The sequence below is a fragment of the Phocoena phocoena genome, chromosome 19 (genome assembly GCF_963924675.1).
Source record: "Phocoena phocoena chromosome 19, mPhoPho1.1, whole genome shotgun sequence".
Classification (NCBI taxonomy): domain Eukaryota; kingdom Metazoa; phylum Chordata; class Mammalia; order Artiodactyla; family Phocoenidae; genus Phocoena; species Phocoena phocoena.
The window spans coordinates 51,020,602-51,047,152 of record NC_089237.1 but is presented as its reverse complement, the minus strand read 5'-3'; the positions used below and the strand labels follow the sequence as shown (position 1 = coordinate 51,047,152).

The window sequence follows — 26,551 nt, the reverse complement described above, 5'->3', positions numbered from 1 at the left end:
TTGAGATAATGCGGATAAAAGGCTTAGCACTGGGTCTGGCACATAATATTTTTCTCATCAATGTTAGCTCCAAGTACCATGATGATGATGGTTCTGGATGATCTCCAAGGGCCAGGCCAGCCTTGGACCTCTATGGTTCTAAAAAGCCTTGATAGGCCTTGTCCAAATATCTTGGCAGTCAGCACACAGCCATGCCTCAGTAGGCACCAAGCCCATATGGCTGTGCAGGTGGGCAGGCCTGGCCAAGGGGGTGAGTGGGGGCCAGAATCAAGCTTTGCTGTGCGTGGCCTTTTCCTCTATTTTTTTCCCCTTCCTCTAATTTTCACAAAGATCCTAGATGGGCTGGTGGCAGCCCTAGCGGGTGCTGTTGAAAGAACAACATAACTGTTTTCCTGTACACTCAACTCATGACACTTCTGACACGAAATGTGTGGGTTTTTCTCCCCACACTGACCAGTTCTCTGACACTAACTGGGTGTCCTACAATTCAGTTCAATTCTGATACTGTCTGCCTGGAGATAGCATCAGATCCCAGAGGTTAAGGGCTCATTCCCACAAGACTGCCCCCACTTCAGATACCAGTTTGCAAGCCCAGACCTCCTGTAGTTTTTTTTGTCTTAAAGCTTTTATTTTTATTTTATTTTATTTTTTGGCCGTGCCGCGCGGCCTGTGGGATCTTAGTTCCCTGACCAGGGATTGAACCCGTGACCCCTGCAGTGGCAGCACAGAGTCCTAACCACTGGACCGCCAGGGAAGTCCCCAGACCTCCTGTACTTCTGACTGACCATCAAGACATCGGGCTTTCTCATGACCCCGTCCTCAGACTTGATAATTTGCTAGGATGGCTTATAGAACTGAGGGAAATACTTACATTTATTGGTTTATTATATAACAAAGGATATGATAATAGCCAAATGAAGAGGTACGGAGGGCGAGGTCTGGAAGGGTCCGAGTACAGGAACTTCTGTCTTCACAAAGTTGGGGTGCACTACCCTCTCGCCATGGGGATGTGTTTAGCAACCAGAAGCTCTCTGAACCCCATAGTTCAGGGACTTTTATGGAGGCCTCATCACATAGGCATGATCGATTATTACCTGAGTCTCCAGGCCCTCTTCTCTCCCCAGAGGCAGTGGGGGACTGGGGCTGAAAGTTCCAAACTTCTAATCATGGCTCTGTCTTTCTGGTGACCAGCCCGCATCCGGGATCCCACCAAGAGTCGCCTCATTAGAACAAGAGACTCTCCTATCACCCAGGAAATTCCAAGGAGTTTAGGAGCTTAATGTCAAGAACTGAGCTCAAAGACCAAATGTTAGCATAAGATTCTCCTAGCACCCCTGTTACTTGGGAAATTACAAGAGTTTTAGGAGCTCTGTGTCAGCAATGGGGACAAAGACCGAATATATTACAGTTGACCCTCGAACAGTGTGCAGGTTAGGGGCGCAGACTGTCCACTCAGTGGAAAATCCAAGTATAGCCTTACAATCGGGCCTCCGTATCCAAGGTTCCGCATCCTCGGATTCAACCAACCTCGGATCGTGTAGTGCTGTCATATTTACCGTTGAAAAAAATCCACGTGTAAGTGGACCTGTGCAGTTCAAACCTATGTTGTTCAAAGGTCAACTTTATTTCTCGTTATATCACAGTATCACAGCTGTAAACGTGTCCTTCATCCTGATGTGATATAATCAAGAATGCAGGCTTTTGAGCCAAACTTCCTGGGATCAGATCCCAGCCCTGCTACTAACTGGTCATATATCCTTGGGCAGCTACCTAGCATCTCCGAGCCTCAGCCTGTCACTTTAAAGTCAAGAAGCTAACTGCTACCTTTTAGGGTAGTGATGAGGAACAAATGAGGTAATGCAAGTAAAAGCATCAACTCTTGGGGGTCCCTGTTGGCTGGTGGCTGTCACAGAAGGGAGTGGGAGGCCTTGCTCTCTTTCCCCATTTTACAAACAGAACTGAACACCAGACCGCGAACGGGGCCCCTTCCCCTGGATTCCTGACCCACCTGCAATCCAGCAACTCAACTGATGGAGAGGCATTTGACCTAGGTGTGTGCCTGGCAGTCGGGGCTGTTAGAACTTTTGGATATCTCCCCTGTTTACCACCCTCCTCGTCCTCGGGGAGAGGGCTCAGAGCAGTCTTTCGGGAACATGAAATGGGCTGTGGAGGGAAGACATCTTAGCCCAGATAGTATGAGTAATAAATGGGAAGAGAGCGTTTTCTGGGGGGTGGGAATTGTATGAGGAACTCCTGACGCAGGACACCTCGGAGGTCATGTGTGACCCAGGGCGTACGCAAGGGGAGGGCTCCCAGGCCTCGTGGAGGGTTCATGAGAGGGGCCGAGAGCTCTGCTCTTAGGTCAAGAGGCCTGGGTCTGTGAACAGGCCCCACCTGTTATGACCAGCTCTGTGTGTCTTTGGCTAAGTTACTTTATGGCTCTGGAATTGAGATCTTCAACTGAAAAATTAGCCCCCAAAGTCGAGGCTGTGAGGTGCTTTCTGGGCAGTGACCACCACAGCTCACATTTGGGCTGCCTGCTATTCCTTTTGGATGAGCCTCCCAGCAAGAGTGAGATAGGGGTTGCATTCCCCACCCTCCCCTTTTTAAGCCAAAGTCCTAAAGCCACCAGCTGTCAGAATAAGGAGTGGGACCCAAGCTTCCTCACTTCCGGTCTGGTGGCCTTTTAGTGCCCTTCAGAGATTGGAGCAAGCTGGCACGTGTGCAAGAATTTGTGGTCTTCAGTGGTCACCTGGCACCTAGGCCAGAAACCCCCTCTAAGATTGGATGTCAAGAGGCCCTCTCCTAATTTGAATATCTAGCAGCTTGGTCCAATGAAAAAGCTCAAACAAATCTATCTTGATATGTAAATGAGACTATTATAGTGAAAGACAACATGCAAATCTTTGATTTCCTTTGAGCCCCGAAGGTTGGGCCAAAGGGAGTTGAGAGTGATCCAGCAGGCTTCCCTGGACCTACGGGATTGAACTATGCTCCTGGATTGTTTTGAGGCAAATTGGGAATATGCAAATTATCTTGTTCCTGTACTTCTGGGGGCCAGCAGCACAAGGCTTTGCAATAATTTGTGTGAACTCCTAGGTCCAACTGGAGGCAGCTCAGCAAATAACCTGTCGGGCTCCCAGGAGGGTCAGGGTCTGCAGAGCAGCCTGGGCCTCGTTGGCCCTGCACACTGCACCACCCCCCACCTCCTGGGTCCCCTCCCGTCCGGTTCCCTTATTGAGGTTTCTGTTTCCCCACAGAGGGAAGAGGCCCGGCAGAAGGGACTCGCTGAGCCACCCCCGCTCTGCTCCATGTTGGCTGTGCTCTCAGGTGAGGTGGTGCGAGAGGTCTGCCCTGCGGGAGGCTGGGCCTGAGGCAGCAGGCCAGCAGAGCAGCCGTGTTGTCCAGGCCGGGGTGTCCTGAGAAATGGTCAGCAGAGGCTGTGGGGCCTCCCTCCCCCTCCCAGTGGGAGAGAGGTGTCCATTGCTTACCTCGCTAGTCTGTGGCTTGGAAGTCTTTGACCCCTGACCTTCATCAAGACCTGAGGTATTCCTGGCCTCTACCAGCCCCCGATGTTTGACACACGGGCGTTGGATGCTGGGCGTTGGATGCTGGCCGGACGTGGGGTGGCTAAGGTTAACCCCTCACTTCCGTGACCAGAAGTCAGTCAGCCTTCCACCCGTCTCTGGCCAACAGCCCCCAACCCCCTCCCAGCTCACCTCTGATTTTAGAGGCCCCCGCCCTCTGCCCAGCCTCTGAGATCCTCCCCTGGCCTCTTCTCCTCCATCTAGGCTGGCGCCATGCCCCCCCCAGCAGAGGTGACAGACCCGTCCCATGCCCCCGCCGTCCTGCGCCAGCTCAATGAGCAGCGGCTCCGTGGCCTCTTCTGTGACGTCACCCTCATAGCCGGAGACACCAAGTTCCCTGCTCACCGCAGCGTCCTGGCTGCTTCTAGTCCCTTCTTCAGAGAGGCCCTGCTCGCTTCAGCCCCACTGCCCCTCCCACCAATTACTGGGGGCTCTGCCCCCAACCCTGCCTCCACCACAGCTTCTTCCTCCTCCTCCTCCTCCTCCTCCTCCTCCTCTCCCCCTCCACCCTCACCTCCCGCTTCATCCCCACCCCGGGTCCTGGAGCTGCCAGGGGTCCCAGCAGCTGCCTTCTCTGATGTCCTCAATTTCATCTACAGTGCCCGGCTGGCACTACCCGGTGGTGGAGGGGACGGGGCAGCCGTGGCAGAGATCGGCGCTCTGGGGCGGCGTCTGGGCATCTCCCGCCTGCAGGGCCTGGGGGAGGGAGGTGATGCCTGGGCACCTCCTGCCCCAGCCCCCATGGCCACCTCGCAGCCTGAAGAAGACAACTTCGGGCCTGGGCCCAGGCCAGCTGGGGAGTGGGAGGGTGACAGGGCTGAGGCCCAGGCCCCTGACTCACAGCCTCCCCTGCCCCGGCGGCCCCTCCCTTGCCCCCGATGTGGGAAAAGCTTCATCCATCCCAAGCGGCTGCAGACCCATGAGGCACAGTGTCGTAGGGGGGCCAGCACTCGGGGGTCTGCAGGGCTGGGAGCCGGGGGCTCTGGCCCCAGTGGCCCTTCAGGAGTGGACGCCTCAGCCCTGCCCCCACCAGTGGGCTTCCGAGGTGGTCCCGAGCACGTGGTGAAGGTGGTGGGCGGCCACGTGCTGTACGTGTGCGCGGCCTGTGAGCGTTCCTACGTGACCCTGTCCAGCCTGAAGCGGCACAGCAATGTACACTCGTGGCGGAGGAAGTACCCCTGCCGCTACTGTGAGAAGGTGTTCGCCCTGGCTGAGTACCGTACCAAGCACGAGGTGTGGCACACCGGGGAACGCAGGTGAGTGGCCTGCACGGCCGGGGATGGTGGGGGGAGGGGTCACATGGGACCTTGTCCACTCAGGGATCACAGGGACAAGGGAGAGAATGGGCAGAGCATGGGGCCTAGAAACTCATCCTGAGACGCCTGCTCACCCACTAGCCCCTGCTCACCTGCTTTCCATCACTCACCCTTCTGCCTCCCTTCAGCCCCGTTTCCTTCCACTGATGTTTGTTAGCACCTCCAGGTGTCATGTCCTGGCTTGGTGATGTGGAAGAGACCGAGGAAGAGAAAGTTGCTTCATGGGACAGGACTAGGGAGCTCAGGCATGTCCAGCAACAGCTGTAATGCACCCCTGTTCATAAGGCATTTCCCCCTTCTGTCATGTGAGCTTCAGAAGAAGGCTTTGGGAGGCAGGCAAGGTGTGTGATTATTCCCAGTTCACAGACGGAACAGCTGAGGCCTGGCATCTCACAGCCAGTGGGGGGCACTGTACTGGGACTGGTGTCCTTTCTGAGGCTGGCAGGGTGAGACAAGCAGCCTTTACGGAGGGTGAGCAAATGGCTGGGGCAGTCCAAGGTCTGAGCGGAGGCAGGAGAGGATGTGGGAAGCTGAGGCCGTAGCTTCACGGCCCCTGACTCAACTGGCTCTGGCCCTGCCCTGTTCCATGCCGTCCTGGCCCAGGTACCAGTGCATCTTCTGCTGGGAGACCTTTGTCACCTACTATAACCTGAAGACCCACCAGCGAGCCTTCCATGGCATTAGCCCGGGCCTCCTAGCCAGTGAGAAGACGCCCAATGGAGGCTATAAGCCCAAGCTCAATACCCTCAAGCTGTACCGCCTGCTCCCCATGCGGGCGGCCAAGCGGCCCTACAAGACCTACAGCCAGGGAGCCCCCGAGGCCCCCCTTTCTCCGAGCCTCAACACTCCGGCCCCTGCGGCAATGCCGGCCAGCCCACCACCCGGACCCCCACCTGCCCCAGAGCCTGGCCCCCCACCGTCTGTCATCACTTTTGCCCACCCAGCTCCCTCTGTCATTGTACATGGGGGTAGCACCAGTGGTGGAACAGGGAGTGGGCCGGCCAGCGCAGGGGGGGCCCAAGCCGCCTCAGTCATCACTTACACTGCTCCGCCACGGCCCCCCAAAAAACGTGAGTACCCACCTCCTCCCCCTGTGCCTGCAGCTGCCCCAGCCAGCCCAGCCACAGCCGGCAGCCCAGCCACAGCCACGGAGGAGGCCAAGGGCCGGAACCCACGGGCCACAAGGACTCTGACCTACACGGCCAAGCCAGCTGGTGGGCTTGGCGGGGGCGGGGGTCCCTCTCAGCTGCAGGCTCCACCTCCACTGTGTCAGATCACTGTACGAATCGGCGAGGAGGCTATTGTCAAGCGCCGCATCTCAGAAACTGACCTGCGTCCTGGGGAGCTGAGCGGAGAGGAGATGGAGGAGAGCGAGGAGGAGGATGAAGAGGAGGACGAGGAGGAGGACGAGGAGGATGAGGAGGACGAGGAGGAGTCGAAGGCTGGCGGGGAGGACCAGCTCTGGAGGCCCTACTACTCGTACAAGCCCAAGCGCAAGGCTGGAGCCGCAGGCCCGGGCAGCAGCGGGGGCGGCGGGATGCCCAGAGGCCGCCGGCCGCCTCGCTGGAGACAGAAGCTGGAACGGAGGAGCTGGGAGGAGACCCCGGCGGCCGAGGGCCCCGCAGGGCGTGCCCGTGGCGAGCGGAGGCACCGCTGCGGGGACTGTGCCCAGACATTTGCCACCCTGAGGAAGCTGCGCAAGCACCAGGAGGCCCACGGCGGGGGCTCCCACAACTCTCGGGCTGGACGGAAGCCTTCCACCCGCTTCGCCTGCCCTCACTGCGCCAAGGTGTGCAAGACGGCAGCCGCCCTGAGCCGCCACGGGCAGAGGCATGCTGCCGAGCGGCCCGGGGGTACCCCCACGCCTGTCATTGCCTACTCCAAGGGCTGCGTTGGCACCCGAGCTGGGGACGTCAAGGAGGAGGCTCCCCAAGAGATGCAAGTCTCCTCATCCAGCGGGGAGGCGGGTGGCGGGAGCGCTGCTGCTGAGGAAGCTTCCAAAACCGCCTCACTCCAGGACCCTGTCATCTCAGGGGGGGAGGAGCCCTCAGTGGTGGCAGGAGGGGGTACCTATGCATACCCACCTGTGCAGGAATTTCCACTGGCTCTGATCGGGAGTGGCCGGGAATCTGGCAGTGGCAGGGGAAAAGCTGGGAGTGAGGGGCCAGTGGGGGCTGGGCGGGGGGACCGGATGGAGGGGATGGGGGCTGCCAAAGTCACCTTCTACCCTGAGCCCTACCCACTCGTCTATGGGCCCCAGCTTCTTGCCGCCTACCCTTACAACTTCAGCAACTTGGCCGCTCTCCCAGTTGCTCTTAACATGGTCCTACCTGATGAGAAGGGTGGGGGGGCCCTTCCCTTCCTACCAGGGGTCTTTGGCTACGCAGTCAACCCGCAAGCAGCACCCCCTACCCCCCCAACTCCACCGCCCCCAACTCTCCCTCCACCAGTCCCCCCTAAGGGAGAAGGGGAAAGGGCAGGGGTTGAAAGAACCCAGAAGGGAGATGTGGGGTGAGCTCTGGGCCCAGATCCCCCCTTTCACCAGATGCCACCCTCCCTGAACCCCCGCCACTACCAGCTCCCTGGCCTCCCTGCCCCTTGGGAGCCCCTCCACACTCCTGTGCAGGGACTTGGGGGCCTCTGGAGCTCAGGGGTCAGGCTGCTTTGTGTGAGATTGTAGTTTTCCCACCACCTGGGAAGGGATCTTTGGTGGTTCCCCTCTCAGTTCTCCTCCAGGGAATGGCCTCCGTGAGGGGCAGGGCCAGCTCCCATCCCTTCTCCAGCCCTTGGGGCAACTGAGCAATATACTTAAATGAATCTCTACTCATAGCCCCCACCAGCTCTGAATGTCTAACCCGCCCCCCTGATTCGTAAACCTAGGGGGAAACCATCTCTCTCACCTAATGTTCCCCCCTCGTTCTGAAGCTTTCTCTTAAGCCCTTGCCCAGATGCTTCCCAGCACATTCCATCCTTTGTGGCCCAGGGCCTGGACCAGACCATTGTGATACCTGACACTTACTCACCTGGGAGTGTGGCTTTGGAGTCCATTCTTCCCGACGGTGGGTTTCTGTGCCCATTTCCTTCACATTAAGATGCCATCCCTTCCTTGGCTTCCATGCCTTTGGATCTTCCATATTCCCCCTTATACTCCTAGACTCTGGAGATGGCCTCTCCCATCCAGGTCAAGGAGGTGCTGGGGGGAGGGCTACCTATCTGTTCCATGGCTGAGTACTTTCCCAGCCCAGGGCAGCACCAATCTCAGCCCTACTTTGACCCTCAAATCTAGTGAGCCCCAGACTCTTCCAAGGCAAAAGAAGTAGGTAGATTGCACCTCTTCCTGCCTCTACATATGGCCTCTTCTGGGCTAAACCAGATTTGGGGGCCAGGAGGGAGGAGCTCTATATGGGATGGGGAAGGGAATCTACTTTCTCCCTGTTTTTTTCCCCGATGGTTTCTCCCAGACTAGACCAAATAGCCAGAAAAATGGATGGGGGTTGGATGGGTGGGTAAGCCCAAGATTTGCACATGACCTCCCATCCTTACCTTAACCCCCTTTTTCCCCCAGTATCACTTCCCTCACCAATCACTCCAGATGGTTTTTGGTGAACCATCCTACTCCCTTGGTGGGCTTTGGGGTATCCCCACCAACTTTCCCTGCAAAATAGCACCTTACACCCCATCTTTGACTCAGTTCCCCACACCCAAAGATCCCAGCCTAGGGATGGGGTACAGGGACCTTAAAAGTCCCTAATCCCTAATTTGCACTAGTTAACCCTGGTCAGGGGTCCCTATGTTTCCTTCCAGTGGGGGAGTTGAAGAAATGTTTGCTCCTAATTCTCTTTGATAACTGGGCCTCCCCACTCTGTGATTGGATGAACATTTTCCATCCACCCACCTCCCCCCCCAGAAAAAAAAAAAAACAGCTCACGAGGGGAGAGCCAGTTTGGGGGAGCAAATTTGAAAAATGGGAATTAGAGGAGTGCAGTTTAAAAAGGGGAAAAGTTGTCATCCAAATGGCAGCCTTTTTCTCAGCTACTGTTTTTTGGGGCCAAGATGGCTGCCCTCTCAACTGATGCTGAAAGGGCAAGATCATGGCTTTTGGAGGGAGGGGGTTTGGGGGGAGGGACAGGATCAACCTCCTGCCTCTTCTCGCCCTCCCAGCATACGGAAAGGGGAGGTTTTCGACAGGCTCCCTGAATGTTAACCACGGAGGAGTGTCGCTCCTTCACTCCTCCTCTGTCTCTTTGCACTTTTCTTGGTCTTGGCCACAGTCCGAGTGAAGAGTTTCCTACTGAATGTACCATACCGAGTTCCAATTTTTAAGGGGGAGAAAAGTTTAAAACGGGGAAAAATGCAAAAAAAAAAAAAAAAAAAAAAATCACAAAAAAAATTCCCACAAATCTTGTTTCTGGCACTTTAGAAAAACTGCGAAAAGAAGTACATAATAAAGAATACATATATATCTACACACAAATTATATATATAAAATATATATATATATATATATATATATATATATATATATATATATATATATATACACAGCGGAACCACAAGAGAGACTGAGGAAGGCCTTGGAGGCAGGGGGCAGGTGCGATAACAGTCCCCCTATATCCTTAACCTGCACTCCTCTGAGGCAAAAAGGCACAGAGATGGAAGGGGTTGAGGATGGACCAGGGAATTTGAATTTCAGAACAGGTCAAAATTCTAAAACCATGGACATTTTGGGAGAACTGAGACTGTAGACATTTATTTTTTTGAAAATATGATTTAGGAAAATAGTTTCCAGAATTCGGTGGTTCTGGGCAACCAGAGAGATTGTGGCGAAATGGCGATTAAAATACATGTATCTGAGTTGGGGAACTTGAATATTGTGAATTTCACACGTTGGAAATTTGGGATTTTGCAATTTTGTCTTTTGAAAATTATTAAGTCTTGTCAGTTTGTGCCCTCTTTCCCCATGTTCCCTGGGCAGAAGGGTGACGGTGGAGTGGGAAGGCCACTGGTTCTGTGCCACAGCACGCAAGATTTAGAATTCTACAGACTCTAGCTCTATACGTAGTGAGGACCCAGATTTAGAGAAACTGACCAATATTTATCTCCGCATTTGTGTGTGTGTCCAACTCTCTAGGCCAATAAACCAACAAGACAAACGAACTGTGCTCCGCAGTGGGATGCCAGGTGCAATTATTGGCGTGGCTGGTGGGTCTGGCTGGACAGGGACATGCTAACCTTGTCCCACAGGGATCCCTACAAGTTGTAGCCCTATTCTCCCTCTTAGGACAACAACTTCCAGCAATTAAGTAGGTGTGAGAGCCTGTTGACCCTAGGTACTTCACTGTAATTGCTGCAGCCACTAGGCTAAAGCTGACTTTGCTCTGACCTCCAGGCACAAACATTAACGCAGTCCAGTTCACAGAGCCTGCTGGGCACAAGATCTTCATCTCCCAGGTGAAGCCCTTTCTCCAAACGGAAAGGAAACAGGCGCAAAATGTGTGACGGCCATAAGAGACACCAACACCCTTTCTTGTTCCACTCCTGGCCTCCCACGGGCTTCAACTCCCTGTCCCTCCTCCCCTCCCCTGTATTTTGTCTAGTGTTATGCAGGCATGGGCAAGTAAAATGAGTGGTTAGGTGGGTGGGGCCTTGGAGGAATTCTGATACAAATACCTTGACCAGAGTGGGCAGCCACTAATCAGCTCTAGCAGGTTGCTGCCAACAGGGGAATCAGACCTGGTGCTACTGTAGTTCTTAAAAAGTTTCAAGAGAAGCCAGAAATCCAAATTTCTCTGTGAAATATCCACATTTTAAAAGTAGCAAACCAATTCAAATTTTAAATTTTGCTGGCCAACAACATGGGCCAAACGAAACACACCAGTTTGTAACCTCTGATGTATACCGTATAATGCTTTTGTTCTCATCTTCTCATATGATCCTCAGACTAGGGAGCAGATATTATTATTAGCTTCATTTTACAGATGGGGAAACTGAGGCACAGGGCAGTTTAGTAGCTTGTCCAAAGTTTGAGCACCAAAGCTGGAACTTGAGGTTTTTACAGTGTGCTTTTTTTATCCTCATTACAAATGCATCCTTTTAGAAATAACCTTTTTTTTTATCCTAAAGATAATACATATTACAAAATACAATAAACTACAGAAAGGTGAAAACAAAGAAAAAACGACCACTAGTCCCAACATGCAAACATAAACACTGTTACTTGGGCTCCCCCGGTGGCGCAGTGGTTGAGAGTCCGCCTGCCGATGCAGGGGACGCGGGTTCGTGCCCCGGTCTGGGAAGATCCCACGTGCCGCGGAGCGGCTAGGCCCGTGAGCCATAGCCGCTGAGCCTGCGCGTCCGGAGCCTGTGCTCCGCAACGGGAGAGGCCACAACAGTGAGAGGCCCGCGTACCGCAAAAAAAAAAAAACAACACTGTTACTTAGTGTATTTCCTTACAGAAAAAAACAATTCCCTGTTCATTCAACCAGAGGTACCGGCTGTATAGGTTAGGACCTGTGCTAGGTGCTGGGGATATTACAGTGAACAGACATAGTTCTTGCCCTCAGAAGGCTTACAATCTAGTTCTTGTTCTTTGTTCCATTCATTGCCAACCTAGATGTGAATATCCAATGGAACTTCTTCAAGGAGCCAAAGGGTAAATAAGCGGATAGTGCATTTCTGGTGGGCCCAAGGCCCTCATCTGCCCAGTCCCCCTTGGGCTTCCTCCCTAGAAACGAAATGATGAGAGGATTGGACTCCTAGTGAAGGAGTTAAGATGCAGAAAGGGATAGGACTTGAGAGTCCTACCAAACTCTCAATTCAACTGGCCGAGAACCTCGGTCTCGGCCCTCTCGTCCTCAAGGAAAGGGGTCGGGAGGGGGCAAGTGGTACGTGGCGTCCAGAAAGATGACGAGGGTCCCGACGCTCGTGAAGATGATGAAGGTCCACAGGAAGAGGCGGTCCACCACCATGGCCACAAACTGCCAGTCCTCCTTCAGCTGGGGGTAGGAAGAGGAAACTGTTCCTGAGCTCCAGACCCCCAGGGAAGGCGGCCCCAAGGCCCCGTACCGCACCCAGGTGCTCCTACCACGGCTTTGAGACAAAGGCGGGCCCGCAGAATAGCAGAGAGCGAAACTGCGGGCGACGGAGGTGAGTAAAGAACAAGTCGGAAACCAGGGGGCGGGACCAAGTGAGGCAAACTTCCAATCAGAAATAAAATCGAGTGCTGGGGGCGGAGCCTAAGTTTGCGGGTGGAGCCAAGGCCACCCAGGACTTGCCTAGGCCCACCCTCTTTGGACTCACCGCGTCGTGGTCCTCCTGTTCCTGCAGCTGTTGAGCGATGTAGCTGATTGAGGAAACGACCTCCCGTAGCTCGGGAGGCAGGCCCACAGCCCGGTTTGGACCATCGGTAAATCGCCGCAGGTCCGGGGCAGACAGTTCAGACTGGAACCTGGAAGAGGCGAGTCTATTTGGCTACGACCGGGGCGCAAAGACGGCCTGCGCGGGTGCTCTAGGCCCCGCCCCAACTCCCTCCTCCAACGCCCATCCAGGTTTCAAAACGTGAGAGAGCACTTCAGGTTCTCTCCGACAGCTGCGACCTCTCTAGCCTTCCGCAATTCCTCCTATTCCCTTACGCTTTAGTTCCCACCTCCCCGCAAAGTGGGCAACAGAAGGGATACTACAAGTCCCATGATGCTCAACCACGACATCCTCCGGGAGCTTAGGACGCCTGCCTCCGCACAGTCTCCTGGGAAGTGTAGTTCTCCCTCTCCCTTCTACGTGGGCGATGGGGAGTAGATACTACCTGTTGGGTTTGGGGAAGAGAAAATCATTTGGTGGCTTGCGGATGAAATATTCATCTGTTCCCCGACCCCAGCCACTTCCTGGAGAATCCCTGAGAGGTATAGGAGGTGGCTCCGGTATCTGGTCTCTCTCAGGTTTGGGTCTCTTCAGACCCAGATACGGAGGGAGTTTGTGGATAAAGATCTGCAGAGTAGAAGAAGAGGCGTATTGGAGGGGGCTCTTATGCTCTCAGACCAGAAGGGAAGCCGCCAACCACCCCCACGGCACGTGCCCATTCCTGCGCATGCGTGCATGCGTCCCACAGATGAAATGCAACTACACGGCCCAAGAGTTCTTAAGTGGGTTAGGAGGCATCCTGACTGGAAAGGAAAGTTCTGAGGGCTTCCACCCTGATAGTACCTAACCCTTAGAATGCTTCCTTGGGACCCACGATGGGCAGTATTGATGAAGAGAGTCTGGGATCTACGCAATGTTAATGATGGGAGGATAAAATTAATTGGACAACATTTCAACACCCAAAGACCTTGGCACTTTGACACTCTACCAGGAGTTGTAGTTCTCCCTCAGGTCTGTGAAAGGGAAGGTTGAAGTTGGTGGGAGGGAGGAGCGATACCTGGACAAAAAGCCAAATACTAGGATTGAGAGTTAACACAGGTTGGAGAGGAGATCTTCTTACCTGACGGACCCAAAGGGGCATTTGGTGGGTGTGGGGTGAGCGATGGTGCAGGTTGAGGACTACGACGCTAAGGATGACTGAGAAGGTGACGAGGACCATGGTAAACATGAGGTATTTGATAATGATGGGGACAGACAGGGAGGTCTCAGGCACTTTGTCTGCCAGCAGCAGCAGGAACACAGTAAGGGTCAGCAGGGCAAAGATCGAGAGCCCCATCTTCTCTCCTTGGGGGACAGAGGGGAAGGCGGAAGGATTAGGCTTTGCCAGAAAGCAATCTCCCTGGCATAATCAGTGACCGTGTTTCCAGCCCACTCAAGGACAGGCTTTTGGAAAGGCCAACTGCATGCAAATAACTACTACATTTATACCTCCAACCTGGACTGATTCCCCTAAATTCCACACTTGTATCCACCTACCTACTTAACCTCTCCATTTGGGTGTCCACTAGACATCTCGAACTTAACATGTCCAAAACTTAATTTCCTCACCACCGACTCCCCACATAGTCTGCCTCAGTTCATAAATGACAACTCGACCTTTCCTGTGGCTCAGGCCAAATCCCTTTGAGTCATTCTCAGCTCTCCTCTCTCTCATCCCATATCCAATCCATACCAAACCCTATTGGCTCTATCTTCAAAATATATCCTGAAACTGATGACATATCATATCTACCACTACCATCCTGGTACCAGCCACCATTACCTCAGATCTGAGTTATTATAAAGGCCTCCTCTTTGCTTCATCCTTTGCCCCCTGCTGACTGTTCTCAACAGAGCAGCCGGATTGATCCCGTTAAAATGTAAATCAGATCATATCACTCCAGTGGCTTCCCATCGCCTTTAGCATAAAAGTCCTTACTGAAGTCTACAAGGCCTTCCCATTAGCTCTCTGACTACATCTCATACTGTTTTCTCTCTTGCTTACTTCATTCAGTTACGTTGGCTATTTCTTGAATACGCAAGGCACACGCCCACCTCAGAACCTTTGCATTCACTGTTAACTCCTCCTGGTAATTTCTTCCCCCAGATATCTACCAGGATCATTCTCTCACTTCCTTCAAGTCTTTGTTCAAATATTGATCAAACATTCCCTTTTTAGTGAGGCATTCACTGACCATCCTATTTTTAAATTGCAACCCCTGTGATAAACCATAGCGGAAAAGAATATGAAAAAATATATATATCTGTAAATGAGTCACTTTGCTGTACAGCAGAAATGAAACACAACATTGTAAATCAACTATATTTCAATAAAATTGTTTAAATAAATAAATAAATTGCAACCCCTACCCCCATTCTCATCCTCCCCAAACCCTTTTCCTATTTTTCCTTCTTAGGAATTGACCTCTCCTAATATACTATCTAGGACTTCCCTGGTGGCACAGTGGTTAGGAATCCGCCTGCCAATGCAGGGGACGCGGGTTCGAGCCCTGGTCCGGGAAGATCCCACATACCGCGGAGCAACTAAGCCCGTGTGCCACAACTACTGAGCTTGTGCTCTAGAGCCCACGTGCCACAACTACTGAAGCCCACGCGCCTAGATTCCGTGTTCCACAACAAGAGGAGCCACCGCAATGAGAAGCCCGTGCACTGCAACGAAAGTAGCCCCTGTTCACCACAACTAGAGAAAGCCCCGCGCAGCAACAAAGGCCAAACGCAGCCTAAATAAATAAATTAATTAATTAGTTAAAAAATAATAATATACTATCCAATGGGTTTATTATGTTTACTGACTGTCTCCCCACTAGAATATAAACTCCATGAGAGCAGGGATTTTTGTCTGTTTTATTCACTGATGTATTCCCAGTGCCTTGCACATTACAGATGTTCAACAAGTATTGTTAAATGAATGAATGGACCGGCCCCTAGGGCAGGAACTATATAGCAAATTGAAGGATCTAAAAATGAAACCAAGTATGTGAGAATATGCCAGGTGGCTGGTTATTACTGTGGCATACAACAGGCACTGCAAACTTCATGGAAGGTATTGAAATAAATAACTATTTTGGTGTGTTCTACTTTAGTCCTGTAATATTGGGTTCCAAGATTTGCCTTGCTCCAGGAAGAAGGAGAAGTTACATGTGGAAGTGTGTTCTAGAGATGCACCACTCTCCTTGCCTAGACTGAGAGAGGGCTTGATTACAGAGAGAAGGAAAGCGTGTGCTTTTTGTTTGTTTTGTTTTGTTTTTCAGGCCACAGCAGTGAAAGCCCAGAATCCTAACCACTAGCCTACCAGAGAACTCCCAGTAAAGCATCTTTGAATATGAGAGTTTAGGATATCAGTCTCTGGATCAGACTAGTACTAAGCAGGGTTGGAATAGCAACCAACTTAAGGTGAATGACTTAAACTCACTTAGCCTCTGTGAAACGGGCAGACAATTCAGTACTTACCTCACAGAGTTGTGAAGATTAGAACTGAGTTAATATATGTAACACATTATTTGTATTATCTTATAGCAAGTGCTCCAAATTAGAAAAGACTATACCTACACTTACATAAAGCTTACAGAGTACCAGGCATAGTTCTATTAACTCAGTTAATCCTCAAAATAGTCCTCTGTGGGAGGGACAACGACTGTCCTATTTCCAGATCAGGACACTAAGAGATTAAGGAATTTGCCCAAGGTTACTCTGTTAGCATATTGTGCTGTCTCCCAGAGAAATGTTGGCTATTATTTCCAAGGGACACAGGAGGTTAAGGGACTAGTAGGCAGCATTTGACCAGTGGGGGAGGGAGGATGCCAGGAATGGGGAAAGGGAAAGGAAGCGTTAGCTGAGCCTGGGAGTTTGTTGGTCAGAGGAGTGGCAGTTCCAAGGATGAGATCCTAGGATTCTGAAGGGAAGAGTTCAGAAGCTACTGGGTGCAGAGAAGTGAGCAGCAGAGGGGAGGTAGAGCTTGAGGTTGGAGGGGAAATCTGGATGCAGAGGCAAAGGCTCTTCCTGAAAGGAAAACCTGGGTGAGATTGCTGAAGCACAGTTCATGAAGGCTTGAGTTGGCAGGAAAACCTTCCCTGTATTATGGGTGAAGAGGAAGAACCTGAGCTATTGGTAAGAAGGAGTGCTGGGCCCCTTCCCCTCTTACCTGCATCTGGTGGCAGGTAGAAGACGAAGATGGCCAGAAGAGTGATGAGGATGCATGGGGCAATGACGTTAACCAGGTAAAAGAGAGGCTTCCGGCGAATGATGAGGTAGAAGGTGACTTCTTCACGCCGTCTTTCCCCTCCTCCCCTAGGATCCACTGGAGGCTGGATTAGCCGAGAAGGCTTGTGAATAATCTCCCATTGACCATTCTCTTGGGTGGCGGAGGGGGGGCGGAGAAGAGAAGGTGACACAGATGTGGAACCTGTCTTTGTTGGTGCCAGATATACGGCTTTCTTTTCTTTTTCTTTTTTTTTTTTTTTTGCCTCACTGCGCCACCGCGCTGCTTGTGGGATCTTAGTTCCCCAACGAGGGATTGAACCCGGGCCCTCAGCAGTGAAAGTGTGGAGTCCTAACCACTGGACCGCCAGGGAATTCCCAGATATGGCTTTCTCTGCCACATCCTAGAGCACGGGGGACTGATGTAATAAGGGGCTAGATATGGTCCCTGGGCTGGACAGCCCATCTCTAATAAATTTGAGCAAGTCTCAATTTCCATAACCACAAAATATAGACAGTTATACCTATCTTGCTGAACCCACAGGGACTCACTGATGGAGTATATTTATCAGCCTGTTAGAAACTGGAAATCATAAAGCCCATGGACATGGGAGCCATGCCCACTCACCAATAAAAGTGCCTTCATGAATGTGCACTTCCTGCCGCTCCTGCCCATCGGGACCCAAGCCGGTCTGCAGACTGACTTCTGAGCTGTCATAGCTATAGGAACTGAACACCATGGTGCAGTTCTGCCAGTCAAAGGGGAAGTAGGTGACCTGGATGGAGTGGAGAGTCACTAGAGCTGCCAGAGAGCTGGTCAGGGCTGGGGGAGTTGGGGAGGTCACAGGGCAGACAGGGGTCAGAGGATATGGGGCACTAGGGAGATAGGGACCACCAGGGGAAGATCACAGAGAAGTGGAGTCACAGAGGAATAAGAAGGCTATGTGGGGAGGTCATGGACAATGGAGGGGGGCGGTCACTGAGGAAGACTGGAAGTCAATGAAAGTGGACAGAGAAGATGAAACTCAACGGAAAATCAGAAGGGTAAAAGAGACGTGAGGGTCATGGGGATTATGGAGGAGGGATATCTGAGTGAGGGTCTCTAGGAGCGCTTTGAGCTTCCCAGGTGGGGCCCGGACACCTGGATGCTGCAGCTGCTGCGATAGATGCCCGGGGGCTGCCAGCGCACGGAGCCGTCGGAGGACACCACGACGCTGATGTCCAGAGCAACATCAAAATTTCCGTCGTTGCTGCAGGGAAAGAATCTTCTCATCTAGGATCAGGCCCCTCCCTCCGGAGGCCGCGCCCCTCCAGAGGCCCTGCCCCACCTCCCAGACTTTGGGAACATCCTTACTTGTTTAGGAGCACCACGTCTGGTAGCCACACGGATTCGGCAGTGATGCGGAGTGAATCGATGCCCTCGTGCTCCTCAGGGTCCCAGCTCAGCCTGTAGTCAGTCCACTCCTAGGGAAGCAGAGGCTGAGGGGCCGTCTGGGGCTGGAGGCTGGAAGGAGTCTTGGGATGTGCGAAGGAAGTCCGGGCAGGGAATGCAAGGGAGGAGAGCCGCGCAGGCATGGTCTGTGGTTCTGGAGGCCGGGGCTCTGTTTAAGACTCCACCTCCACTCTTTGGGACCCTATCAACTAATTTCCCCTTCTCTCTCATCGGGCCCCAGTTTCTTCTTTCTGTAAAAACGAGGGGGTTGCACGCTAGCCTCTAAAACAGTGGTTTTCAAACTGCAGTTAACGACCCTTTTCATAGGTCCGGAATCAAATGAGTGGCCCCAAAACAGTGTTAAAAAAAATTTTTAGAATGAAAAATGCATGGAATGCAGCTCCCATAGTAAAGATAGGTATTGTTTCCTGAAGCTTCTGTTTCAGTTATAAATGTGTTTTCTGAGGCCGTGCTGCAAAAAAAAAAAAATCTTACTGGGAGGGACATTCGAGGAAATTGTAAAGGCAGCGGGACGCCCGCCCTTTCCCACCCTGCGGGGGTCTCCGTACCAGGTCTAAGTAGACCTTTGTGCTCATCTCCTCATCCTTCTCGTTCTAGAAGGGAAAAGTTTAAAGGGTAGATATGATGTCAGTGTAGAGAAATGAGGGGCTCGGTGGGTAAACTCTCCCTGGAAACTCCCCTCTTTTTCTGAGTCGCACCCTCTTGGGTTCAAGCCCCACCTCCTATAAACTGCGTTGGCTTAAGCTCCGCCTCTATCTCGTAAACTTCCTGCTGGCCGTACAGCCAGCCAGTTCATTTACCAGTCCCGGCACCGGCCGGAGTGAATCTCTGCCCGCTGTTGTTTATTGACCCTGTCCGGCACCAAGGTCCGCCCCAGCCTATGACCCCGCCCCAAGGTCCGCTCTCCGGCCTGTCCATCGGCCCCAGCTCCACTATGAGATCTGCCCACAGGCCCGTTCATCATCCTGCCCGGCCCCATCCTGGCCCGTCCAGCAGCCACGCCCACAGCTTGTCCATTGGTCCGATTTCGACCCAATCTCTACTAACGGCCCGTCAGTCACCCAGCCTGGCCTCGTCCCGGACCCCGCCCACAGTGGTCCCTGGGTCCCGCCCTGCCTAAAGCCACGCCCCCCAGCCGGCTAGTGGGCCAGACCTCAACTCCCCGCGTGCGCCCTCACCAGGCTGATTAATTGCGCTAGGCTGAGACCAATGCTGACCCCGACGCGGTCTCCCACCTCCCGCGCCGGCCTCACCGAGCTATCATAGCCCGAGAAAAGTTTCTCGCGGAGTCGGCCCTCCGCCTCTGAGCCGCGGGCGCCTGGAGGAGGAGAGAACTGAGTGAAGCCCTGATGCCCGGCCACGACCTCTGGCCCTGTCACTGCCCCTTTGAGGCCCAGACTTACCCGGGGCGAATGGCGCCCCCAACGCCCCCAGCAGCAGCAGCAGCAGCAGCGCCCCTGGGGTCATAGCCCGCCCGCGTCGCTCAGTGAGTCCGCTTGGGTGAGCCACCAGGACAGCCAGCGCAGGGGAAGTGACGAGGCGCCCAGGAATGTGCACCTGTTATTGGGGGGCAGCCGCCAGCCTACCCGCCCCGCCCCTGGGACTTGATCCCTCCCCGAGCGACTGCCAAAGCCTGCTACCCACAGATGGCAGACAACACTTCAACTGTATAAATCGTCTTTAATTGAGAAAGCATGGAGTGGAGACTGGTCCCCTGGGAGCAGAGCCTTTTTGGGTACCTAACACCCAGCTGAGGTAAAGCAAGTTCTATTCAGTTAGAAGCTGGAGGGGTGTATGAGGTCTAGAGACCAAGAGGCCCTCACCCTCCTTGGCCTGACCTGTAAGGGAGAAGGGTGGGACTTATTGCTGAATTGGTGTCTCCTCATTTGAGGGGGTTCAAAGCTATGTCCCATTTGTCTTTTTTATTCTAGACCCATTACGCTAAAGACCTCAGCTTTAAAGGGGACCTGGAAGGAATTCCTGCTGAGGTAGCTAAGTGTTCATGTCCCCCCAACCCAGGCACAGGTCCAGTCATGCCATGGTTCTGGCCACTTTCCCATCCTAGCTGCCCTTCTATGAGCCAGGGATTCCTTCCAAAACTCCTCTGCCCTTCCTCAGCCTCTGTTCCCTGGCAGGACCCCAGCTGAGTTGCAGGAGCTAGAAACTACATGTAAAAAATAAGGTTAGCATTCTATAGGAAGAATAAGATTTTTGGAAAATTGTCTAGGGAAAACAAGAAGTTCTGGACTTAGTTCTTTGTGAATCATAACTGGGTCCTTTCCAGAGCTCCTGCTTAACAGGTATCACTAGAGAAAGTGGAAGCGTGGGTCTAGAACTCTTACTCTAGAGCAATAACATGCCTATATAGGCTCTAGTTCCATCCTAGAGGGAAGGGCTGAGAGTCGTGGTCTATGTCCTAGAGCTGAGATTCAGAAGGAAGTATGGCTCTGTATGTGTCTAGAACACCACGCTCTAGAATTGGGTGTCTCTGGGGTAAGAAAGTTAAACCTGTGGTGATCTGAGACTGGCCCAATTCAGGCCAAGACCAACAGCTGGACAGGGCCCAAATCCAGCCTCTCTCTAATTGGAAACCAGGGGTCCATCTGGGTGAAGGACAGAAGCCTGATGGATCCAGAACAGAGCCTGGCAGCATGCCTGTGTTCCAGCACAGACCCTGGGTGCAGAAATGGCCCTGGCTGAGGTGCCTGGTGTTCCAGAGCCTGTCTGGAACAAGGCAAAAGGTGGAGTAGCGAAAGAAGGAAACTAATCCTGAGCTGCAGTGGACCTATAAGTCTATGGCTTGGTGGCCATGAAAAGGGCAAAGGGCTCCAGGAACTGGCTGAGCCCGGGGTGGGGAAGATTTATGCCCTGGTTTTGTCAGTTTTGGAACCCCCCCGCACCATCTCGGGAAAAGGCTTTGGAGGGTGTGAGTGTGGAAGGAAAGAAGTGATCAGCCAGGACCATTTTCAGACATCCCTCTCTCTGAGCCCTTTCTCGGGCCCAAGGATCTAAGGGTCTCAGCAGCCCTGGAAGTCATGGCCGGCCCCTAGGCTCCCTCAGGGTAGAGCACCTGGTGGGACATGGCTGCTCAGGGCATGAGTGTGGCAGCAGGGGTGAGAGCAGGGCCAGAAGCAGGGCTGGGAGACAGGCTGTGGTGGTGGCTAGCGCAGGGAGCCTCCAGTCTGGGGACTACATGGCAGGGGGCAGGGTGACTGGAAGGGGAGGTCTCAGGGACACTGTGGAGAGAAGGCTCCCGGTACACAGCCACTATGAAGGGGAGAGAGAAGAGCAGGAAGGAGAGTTAGGCACCAAGAGAGCTCTGAAAGGGCTCCCTTCCCCTACACTCCTCCTCTGGGAACCCACAGAAGGAGAGCTTCCCAAACCTCCAAAGGCCAAAGCCTTCCTGGCTTGACCTGTCATAGCATGTGTCCTCTTAAAACACTTATAGCCCCTTAGCTGTGTGTCACTAAATGTCCATGTCTAGGTCAATACCGTCCCATGTGGTCCACTTCTTCCCTGGGGGTCCATACTCACCCTCCAGGAGCTTGGGCACAAAGTGGGCAGCTGCCTTGGTCTTCTTGACTCGATTTCCCTTCATGACCCGGCCCTCCTTGTCCAGGCCCAGGTACCAGGCCCGGCCAGAACGACGCTGGCGATAGAGAGCAGAGGCGTACAGGACATAGTAATTCTCAAAGACGCACTCCTTAAAGCGACACTCAGCTGTGAAATGTGGCTGAGGAGACAAAGACCCAGAAAGGCACACACGGACAGAAAGACAAGAAGACACATCACTGAACAGAAGGGAGTCCTGGGAAGAACAAGGCAGGATATAATCCATACGTTTGAGACTGGGAGAGCCAACTTCTGAGTCCCCTCAGGAACTGGGAGAAAGGGAGGATGAGGAAGAGTCTGGTGGCCCCCCGAGGGCCGGGACCTAGACTTCTAGGGGCCTGGGATAAGAAGAAAACTTCTCTCTGCTCTACTCCCACCCTCTCACCATCCAGGGCACCTGGAGGGAGTTTCTGCTTGGAGGAGTTCCTGAATCCTTCCCCAGCATCCTGAATGACTCTGGGGAAGTGAGTAATAATGAGGTCTAGAGGAGGTTGGAGAAGACACAGGGGTCCTAAAAGGTTGAAAGAGTTGGACATTCAAAGAGCCTGGGGGTATTTAGGAGGCTATTCGAGGAGAAGGGATTGGAGGGACGCTAGAGGAGGTGCTTGGGAGCGGGCAGTGAGGACAGGCAAGAGCTGGAGGGAGAGGAAGCCCTGAGCTGCAAAATATCTGTAGTTGGGAAGGCTGTAGCTAGGGGAGTCCCCTGACTCCAGGCCACTCTGCCCCCTTGTCTCACCGAGCTGTAGAGCAGCCCCTCAGCGTTCATGGCCACGTAGTGACCCAGCTTGGCACTCTGGATGGTGACTACACGGAGCCCCACAGGGATCAGGTTGAAGTGGGCTGGGGGTGGAGAGAAGGGGTATCAGTACCCCAAGTCTCCAATCCCCATCCAAGCCCCTCCTCAATTCTGGTCCCAGTTCTACTTCTTCCTTTGTGGGGTCAAAGAGCCAGACTGAAAACAACAGAACCTGAAGCCACAATAGGACTGTCATCTCCTATGCCTGCGCTCCCCCTTCCCACCCAGCAGCTGGCTTCCCCTCTCACTGAAAGAGCTGGTGTCCTCTGGGGTGCCCTGGATGCTCCCATCGGGATTCGCCTGGAGGTAGAAACCCTGGCGGCAGAACAGTTTGGTGACGATGCCTTTGAGCTGAGGCTCTGGAGAGAGAGACATTCATCTTGGAACATGACATCTCTGTTCCCAGAAACATTGCTACACTTGGTGGGATCAGAGGAGAGAAAGAAAGGAGGATGGAGGGAAGGAAGAGGGTCCCAGGGCCCCAGCTCCCTGACCCTCTAAGCAAGCTCTCTCCCACCTCTCTGTGACTCCAGAGGAAGCTTGGGTGTGGGTCCCTTCTGCTTCCTCTAACCAGCTTTCAGTTTAATTGATTGAAATGTATTTAAAGGCTTAATTCCTACTCTACAGCTCAACCAGAATGGGGGGAGGGGAGAAGAAGGAAGAGGAAGGGGAGAGATACATGGAAACGCAGAGGACAAAGGGAGACAGGCAGAGCTGCTGAAGGGGCAGTGTGTTTGCGAATGTGGGGGGCATTAAGGTGACCCCAGGGTAGGGGCGCCCCCTCAGGAGTGGGGGTGGGACTGGGCCTGACGCTGACTCAGCACCTGCTGCTGCGGCTGCCGCTCGCTTCGCGCGGGCCTCGCCTTGGCCCACCGCCGGCCTGTCTGACACCCATCTGTCTGTCTGTCTGTCTGTCTGTCTGCTGGCTCGCGGGGGCCCAGCCCTCCCTGAGGCTCAGCCTCTCCCCTTCAGCCAGGTAACCCGCCTGGAATGGGGGATATTCGGTACTAAACCAAGGAAATGGGGGAGGGGGCCAGGGAGCTGGTGAGGCAGGCTGACTCACGTGGGGGCTGGGTCCCACTCAAAGGGTGGGCTGCGGACCGTACCACTGCGGAGGGCCGGCGGCGGGGGGAGGAGGACGCCAGCGGGGGGTGGGGAGTCTCCCCCTAGGGGAGCTGAGAGCGGACGGGAGCGAGGCCAGAGGGACTTCCCGCCTGTCGCACCTGGACGGGGACCACACGCTAACCCTCACAACTCTCCTCCCCCGGCGCTTGCGGCCGAGTTCCCGGTACCCCCTCGTAGATGGTACGACCCCCAGTCTCCGTGCGGGTATCCAGCCGTTTAGTGTGTCTGAGTTCCTCGCGGCAGAGGGTCCCCTGAGCCCGTGGGACCCGATTTCTGAGTCGCGTAGGCGGTCATGGGGGAGTGCCCAGCTCCCTTCTTGAAGTGCAGGTCACGGGAGGAGGGCGCACAGAGGGGCGGACTGGCGAGGTAGCTGCAAGGACACCCGGGGGAGAGCTGGGGAGATTGGTACCGAGCCAGGCAAGCTCGGCGAGGAGGAACGGATCCAAGGCTCGGAGGAGCGGGAGAACCGGGGCGGGGGCGGGGCTGCCGGAGCCGCAGAAACCCTCGGGGTGACCCAGGCGTCCGGAACCCCCAGGCCCCTCCACTCGGCATTGAAAGAATCGCGAGAGACGGCACGTAGGCAGAGGATGGTGGGGGTGGGGACTCCTGTGTTGGGAGGGGGGCCGAGTGGGAGCTGCCAGGCTTCGGGGCACCAGGCTTAGCCCCTCAAGGCTTCCCCTTGCCCTCGAAAGCAAGGAGACTCGGGGTTACGGGCGAGAGAGAAGGGAAACTGAGGCATCGTCTGGCCGAGAGTTTGTGGTCCAGGCCCACCCCATTTCACTTTCGGGGAGCCCCCGTCAGTCGGGCCCCGCTCTTCCGAGTCCCTGGCCTCAACCTCCCAGGCAGAGAGACCCCCGGCCCGGAGACCCCGCCCCAGCCACTCACCCGGGCAGCGGTCCGGCCGCGCGGGCCGCCCCCCGCACAGTCGCACCTTGGACAGCAGGGTGAGGAGCTGCTTCTGGCAAAGGGACTTGGTGCCGCGGGGACACACGCGCCGCTGCGCCGACACGGGCCGGCTGCCCCCGGGCTCGTGGACCTCCCGCTTCTGCCGGATCAGGCTGCTGGCCAGTGCCGCCATGGCGCCCCGGGAGGAGACACCCCAAAACCGGCAGGCTCCCGGAGCGCGCTGCTCCCCCCCCCCCCCCCCCGGAGAAGCCCGCTAGCTCACCAGGACATGCTCTTGACTCTCCGGTCCGACTCACCGCCTCACCCACGGGACCTGAGGATAAGCCCTAGACGACCCCCACCCCAGGCACCAGCTCCCACCCTTGGGCCTCGTGGTAGCTTCGCCAGACCCAGCAGCCTATGTACCTCTCAGTTGACTCAACCCTCGACCTTTGCTCCCCACAGAAAACTCCCCCTTCTCTGATCTGCAAGGTCCCTGTCCCCCACTAACACTATCCCAAAGCCAAGACCCTCAAATTTTCCAGGATGTGGTTCCAATATCCCCAGGCACCTTTCCACCCTATTTCCGGGCCCTGCACTCCTGCCAAAGCCACTCTTGTAATTTTAAGGGTGTGGGTCCTTAGCTTTGGGGATATTAGCTCACCCCACCCCTGATGGGGTGTTGCCAGTGTCTAGGAAGAACCCAACCTTGGTGTCTTTTCCTTTGCCACCCTCTAAGTGAAGAATCCTCCACTTTTTTTCACTGAAATCCCCAAAAAACTATGCCTTGAAATATCCAGACTGTCGCCAATCAGCAAGAAGAGGTTCCCAGACCCTGTCTCTGGACGATACCGCTTTTTACCAAGTCACCCCCATTTCTAGTGGCACAGCATTCCAGCTGCTGAGCCCCTTTCCTCACCTTGTTACCATCCACTCCTTTTGAAGTCACCTCCAAATCCGCCCTTCCTAGTGGTTACACCAGGTGGTTGTCTGGAGGGCCCTCTGTCACCTCGGAATAAGGAGCATAGGTTTTTGGCTTTTTTGTTTTTTTCTGGCAGCCCCTAATTTCCTCGGGGACAGCTGGTGCTGTTTAGATCCCACGCCCTCCAATCCAACCAGCCCCCCGAGAGAGGAGTGCACCCACGTTGTCACGGGTCCCCAAATGTGAACAGACCCGCTGTAAGTCAGAGCGCATCAGAGCTTTCTGCGACAGGGCTTCCTTGTCCTCCCCAGGACTGCCTATAGCACCCCCTCTTCCTTCCCCGACGCCCCTCAACCTGTCCTGTCTTGTCGATCCGGGGTCGGCTGGCGCTGGCTCCGGTTCCAGGCTCCTCCCTCCCTGTACCCCGCAAGCGGAGCTTCCCCCCACGCCCGGCTAGGCGTCCCGGACCCCAGGAAGGATTGAGGGTGTCTCCGCAGAGCGCCCTGGTCTGGCGAAGTGAGCACTGGGCCTGGCGGCTGGGCCAAGCGGAGCGGCGGCAGCGGCGGCGGCGGTAGCGGCTGTGGGAAGCTGAGGCGGCGGCGGCGACAGCGGCTCCCCTCTCCTCCGAGAGCCGGCCCGGGGGCGGGGCAGGGGGCGGAGACGCCGGGAAAGAGTGGCGGGGGTGAAGCTGGGCGGGAGGAACCCCGGGGTTCCTTGGAGGCAGGGAGTGGCGAAGGTCTTAGAGACAGGCGGAGCCGAGGCAAGGCCGCATGTCTCGGGGTTCAGAGAAGGAGGGACAAGGAGGCGACTCCACTGAATGGAACTCTGGATGGGGGGAGAGGTTGGGCTTAGATAGATGGAATGGCGGATGCCCCGAGAATGGAGAAAGGGACCCTATTGCCCGGGATGGAGGACAGAACTGGATGAGGAAGGTGGGGGGAATAACTGAAGAGATAGCGGTGGTGGTGAGGTCTAGCCTGGGGTGAAATCCGGCCTCCTTAATGTCTCTGCTTTTGTGTGAGACAAACTGTCAGTCCCTGGTCTCCATACCTCTCTCCTTTACACGTTTTTTGAGCAAATACATTACCCCCATCCCTATTGACTCCTAAGAGAAAAGACCATAAGAACTGGCGGGAGATGGATGCCAGACGCTGCACCGGAGTGGGAGGGGTGCTGGCCACAGATTTGGAAAGTGGAGAGGCCAGAATGGAACGACCTGTGCCAGGGATAGGGCGGGAGGAG

At 54.6% G+C, this 26,551-nt stretch overlaps 3 protein-coding genes across 3 annotated transcripts; 1 reads left to right on the top strand and 2 right to left on the bottom strand.

Moving 5' to 3' along the window:
• Positions 1-3,800: 3,800 nt before the first annotated feature.
• Positions 3,801-7,418, top strand: ZBTB4 (zinc finger and BTB domain containing 4). The gene is made up of 2 exons (XM_065897701.1): positions 3,801-4,843; positions 5,507-7,418. Exons 1-2 carry the CDS (start codon positions 3,801-3,803, stop codon positions 7,416-7,418), a joined length of 2,955 nt encoding a protein of 984 aa, XP_065753773.1.
• Positions 7,419-11,757: 4,339 nt separating this feature from the next.
• CHRNB1 (cholinergic receptor nicotinic beta 1 subunit) lies at positions 11,758-19,436 on the bottom strand. The gene is made up of 11 exons (XM_065897250.1): positions 19,373-19,436; positions 19,148-19,287; positions 18,518-18,562; positions 17,871-17,980; positions 17,658-17,766; positions 17,145-17,292; positions 16,461-16,670; positions 13,380-13,603; positions 12,705-12,886; positions 12,203-12,350; positions 11,758-11,898 (listed from the first exon to the last, which is right to left on the bottom strand). Exons 1-11 carry the CDS (start codon positions 19,434-19,436, stop codon positions 11,758-11,760), a joined length of 1,521 nt encoding a protein of 506 aa, XP_065753322.1.
• A 1,621-nt stretch (positions 19,437-21,057) lies between these two features.
• On the bottom strand, positions 21,058-24,580 carry FGF11 (fibroblast growth factor 11). Its single transcript, XM_065898059.1, has 5 exons — positions 24,388-24,580; positions 22,626-22,736; positions 22,318-22,421; positions 21,504-21,702; positions 21,058-21,236 (listed from the first exon to the last, which is right to left on the bottom strand). Exons 1-5 carry the CDS (start codon positions 24,578-24,580, stop codon positions 21,058-21,060), a joined length of 786 nt encoding a protein of 261 aa, XP_065754131.1.
• Between the last annotated feature and the right edge of the window lie 1,971 nt (positions 24,581-26,551).

Bases quoted from the DNA above. Each gene is read 5' to 3' on its own strand.
- ZBTB4 (XM_065897701.1), top strand. From the start codon at position 3,801: ATGCCCCCCCCAGCAGAGGTGACAGACCCGTCCCATGCCCCCGCCGTC. The intron at 4,844-5,506 runs GTGAGTGGCCTG...GTCCTGGCCCAG, and splicing joins TGGCACACCGGGGAACGCAG to GTACCAGTGCATCTTCTGCT.
- CHRNB1 (XM_065897250.1), bottom strand. From the start codon at position 19,436: ATGACCCCAGGGGCGCTGCTGCTGCTGCTGCTGCTGGGGGCGTTGGGG. The intron at 17,293-17,657 runs GTGTCCGGGCCC...CACTCCATCCAG, and splicing joins GCAGCAGCTGCAGCATCCAG to GTCACCTACTTCCCCTTTGA. The intron at 13,604-16,460 runs GTAAGAGGGGAA...CTGTCCCCCAAG, and splicing joins CTACCTGCCACCAGATGCAG to GAGAGAAGATGGGGCTCTCG.
- FGF11 (XM_065898059.1), bottom strand. From the start codon at position 24,580: ATGGCGGCACTGGCCAGCAGCCTGATCCGGCAGAAGCGGGAGGTCCAC. The intron at 22,422-22,625 runs GTGAGAGGGGAA...CTCCACCCCCAG, and splicing joins AGAGGACACCAGCTCTTTCA to CCCACTTCAACCTGATCCCT. The intron at 21,703-22,317 runs GTGAGACAAGGG...TTGTCTCCTCAG, and splicing joins AGGGGCTGCTCTACAGCTCG to CCACATTTCACAGCTGAGTG.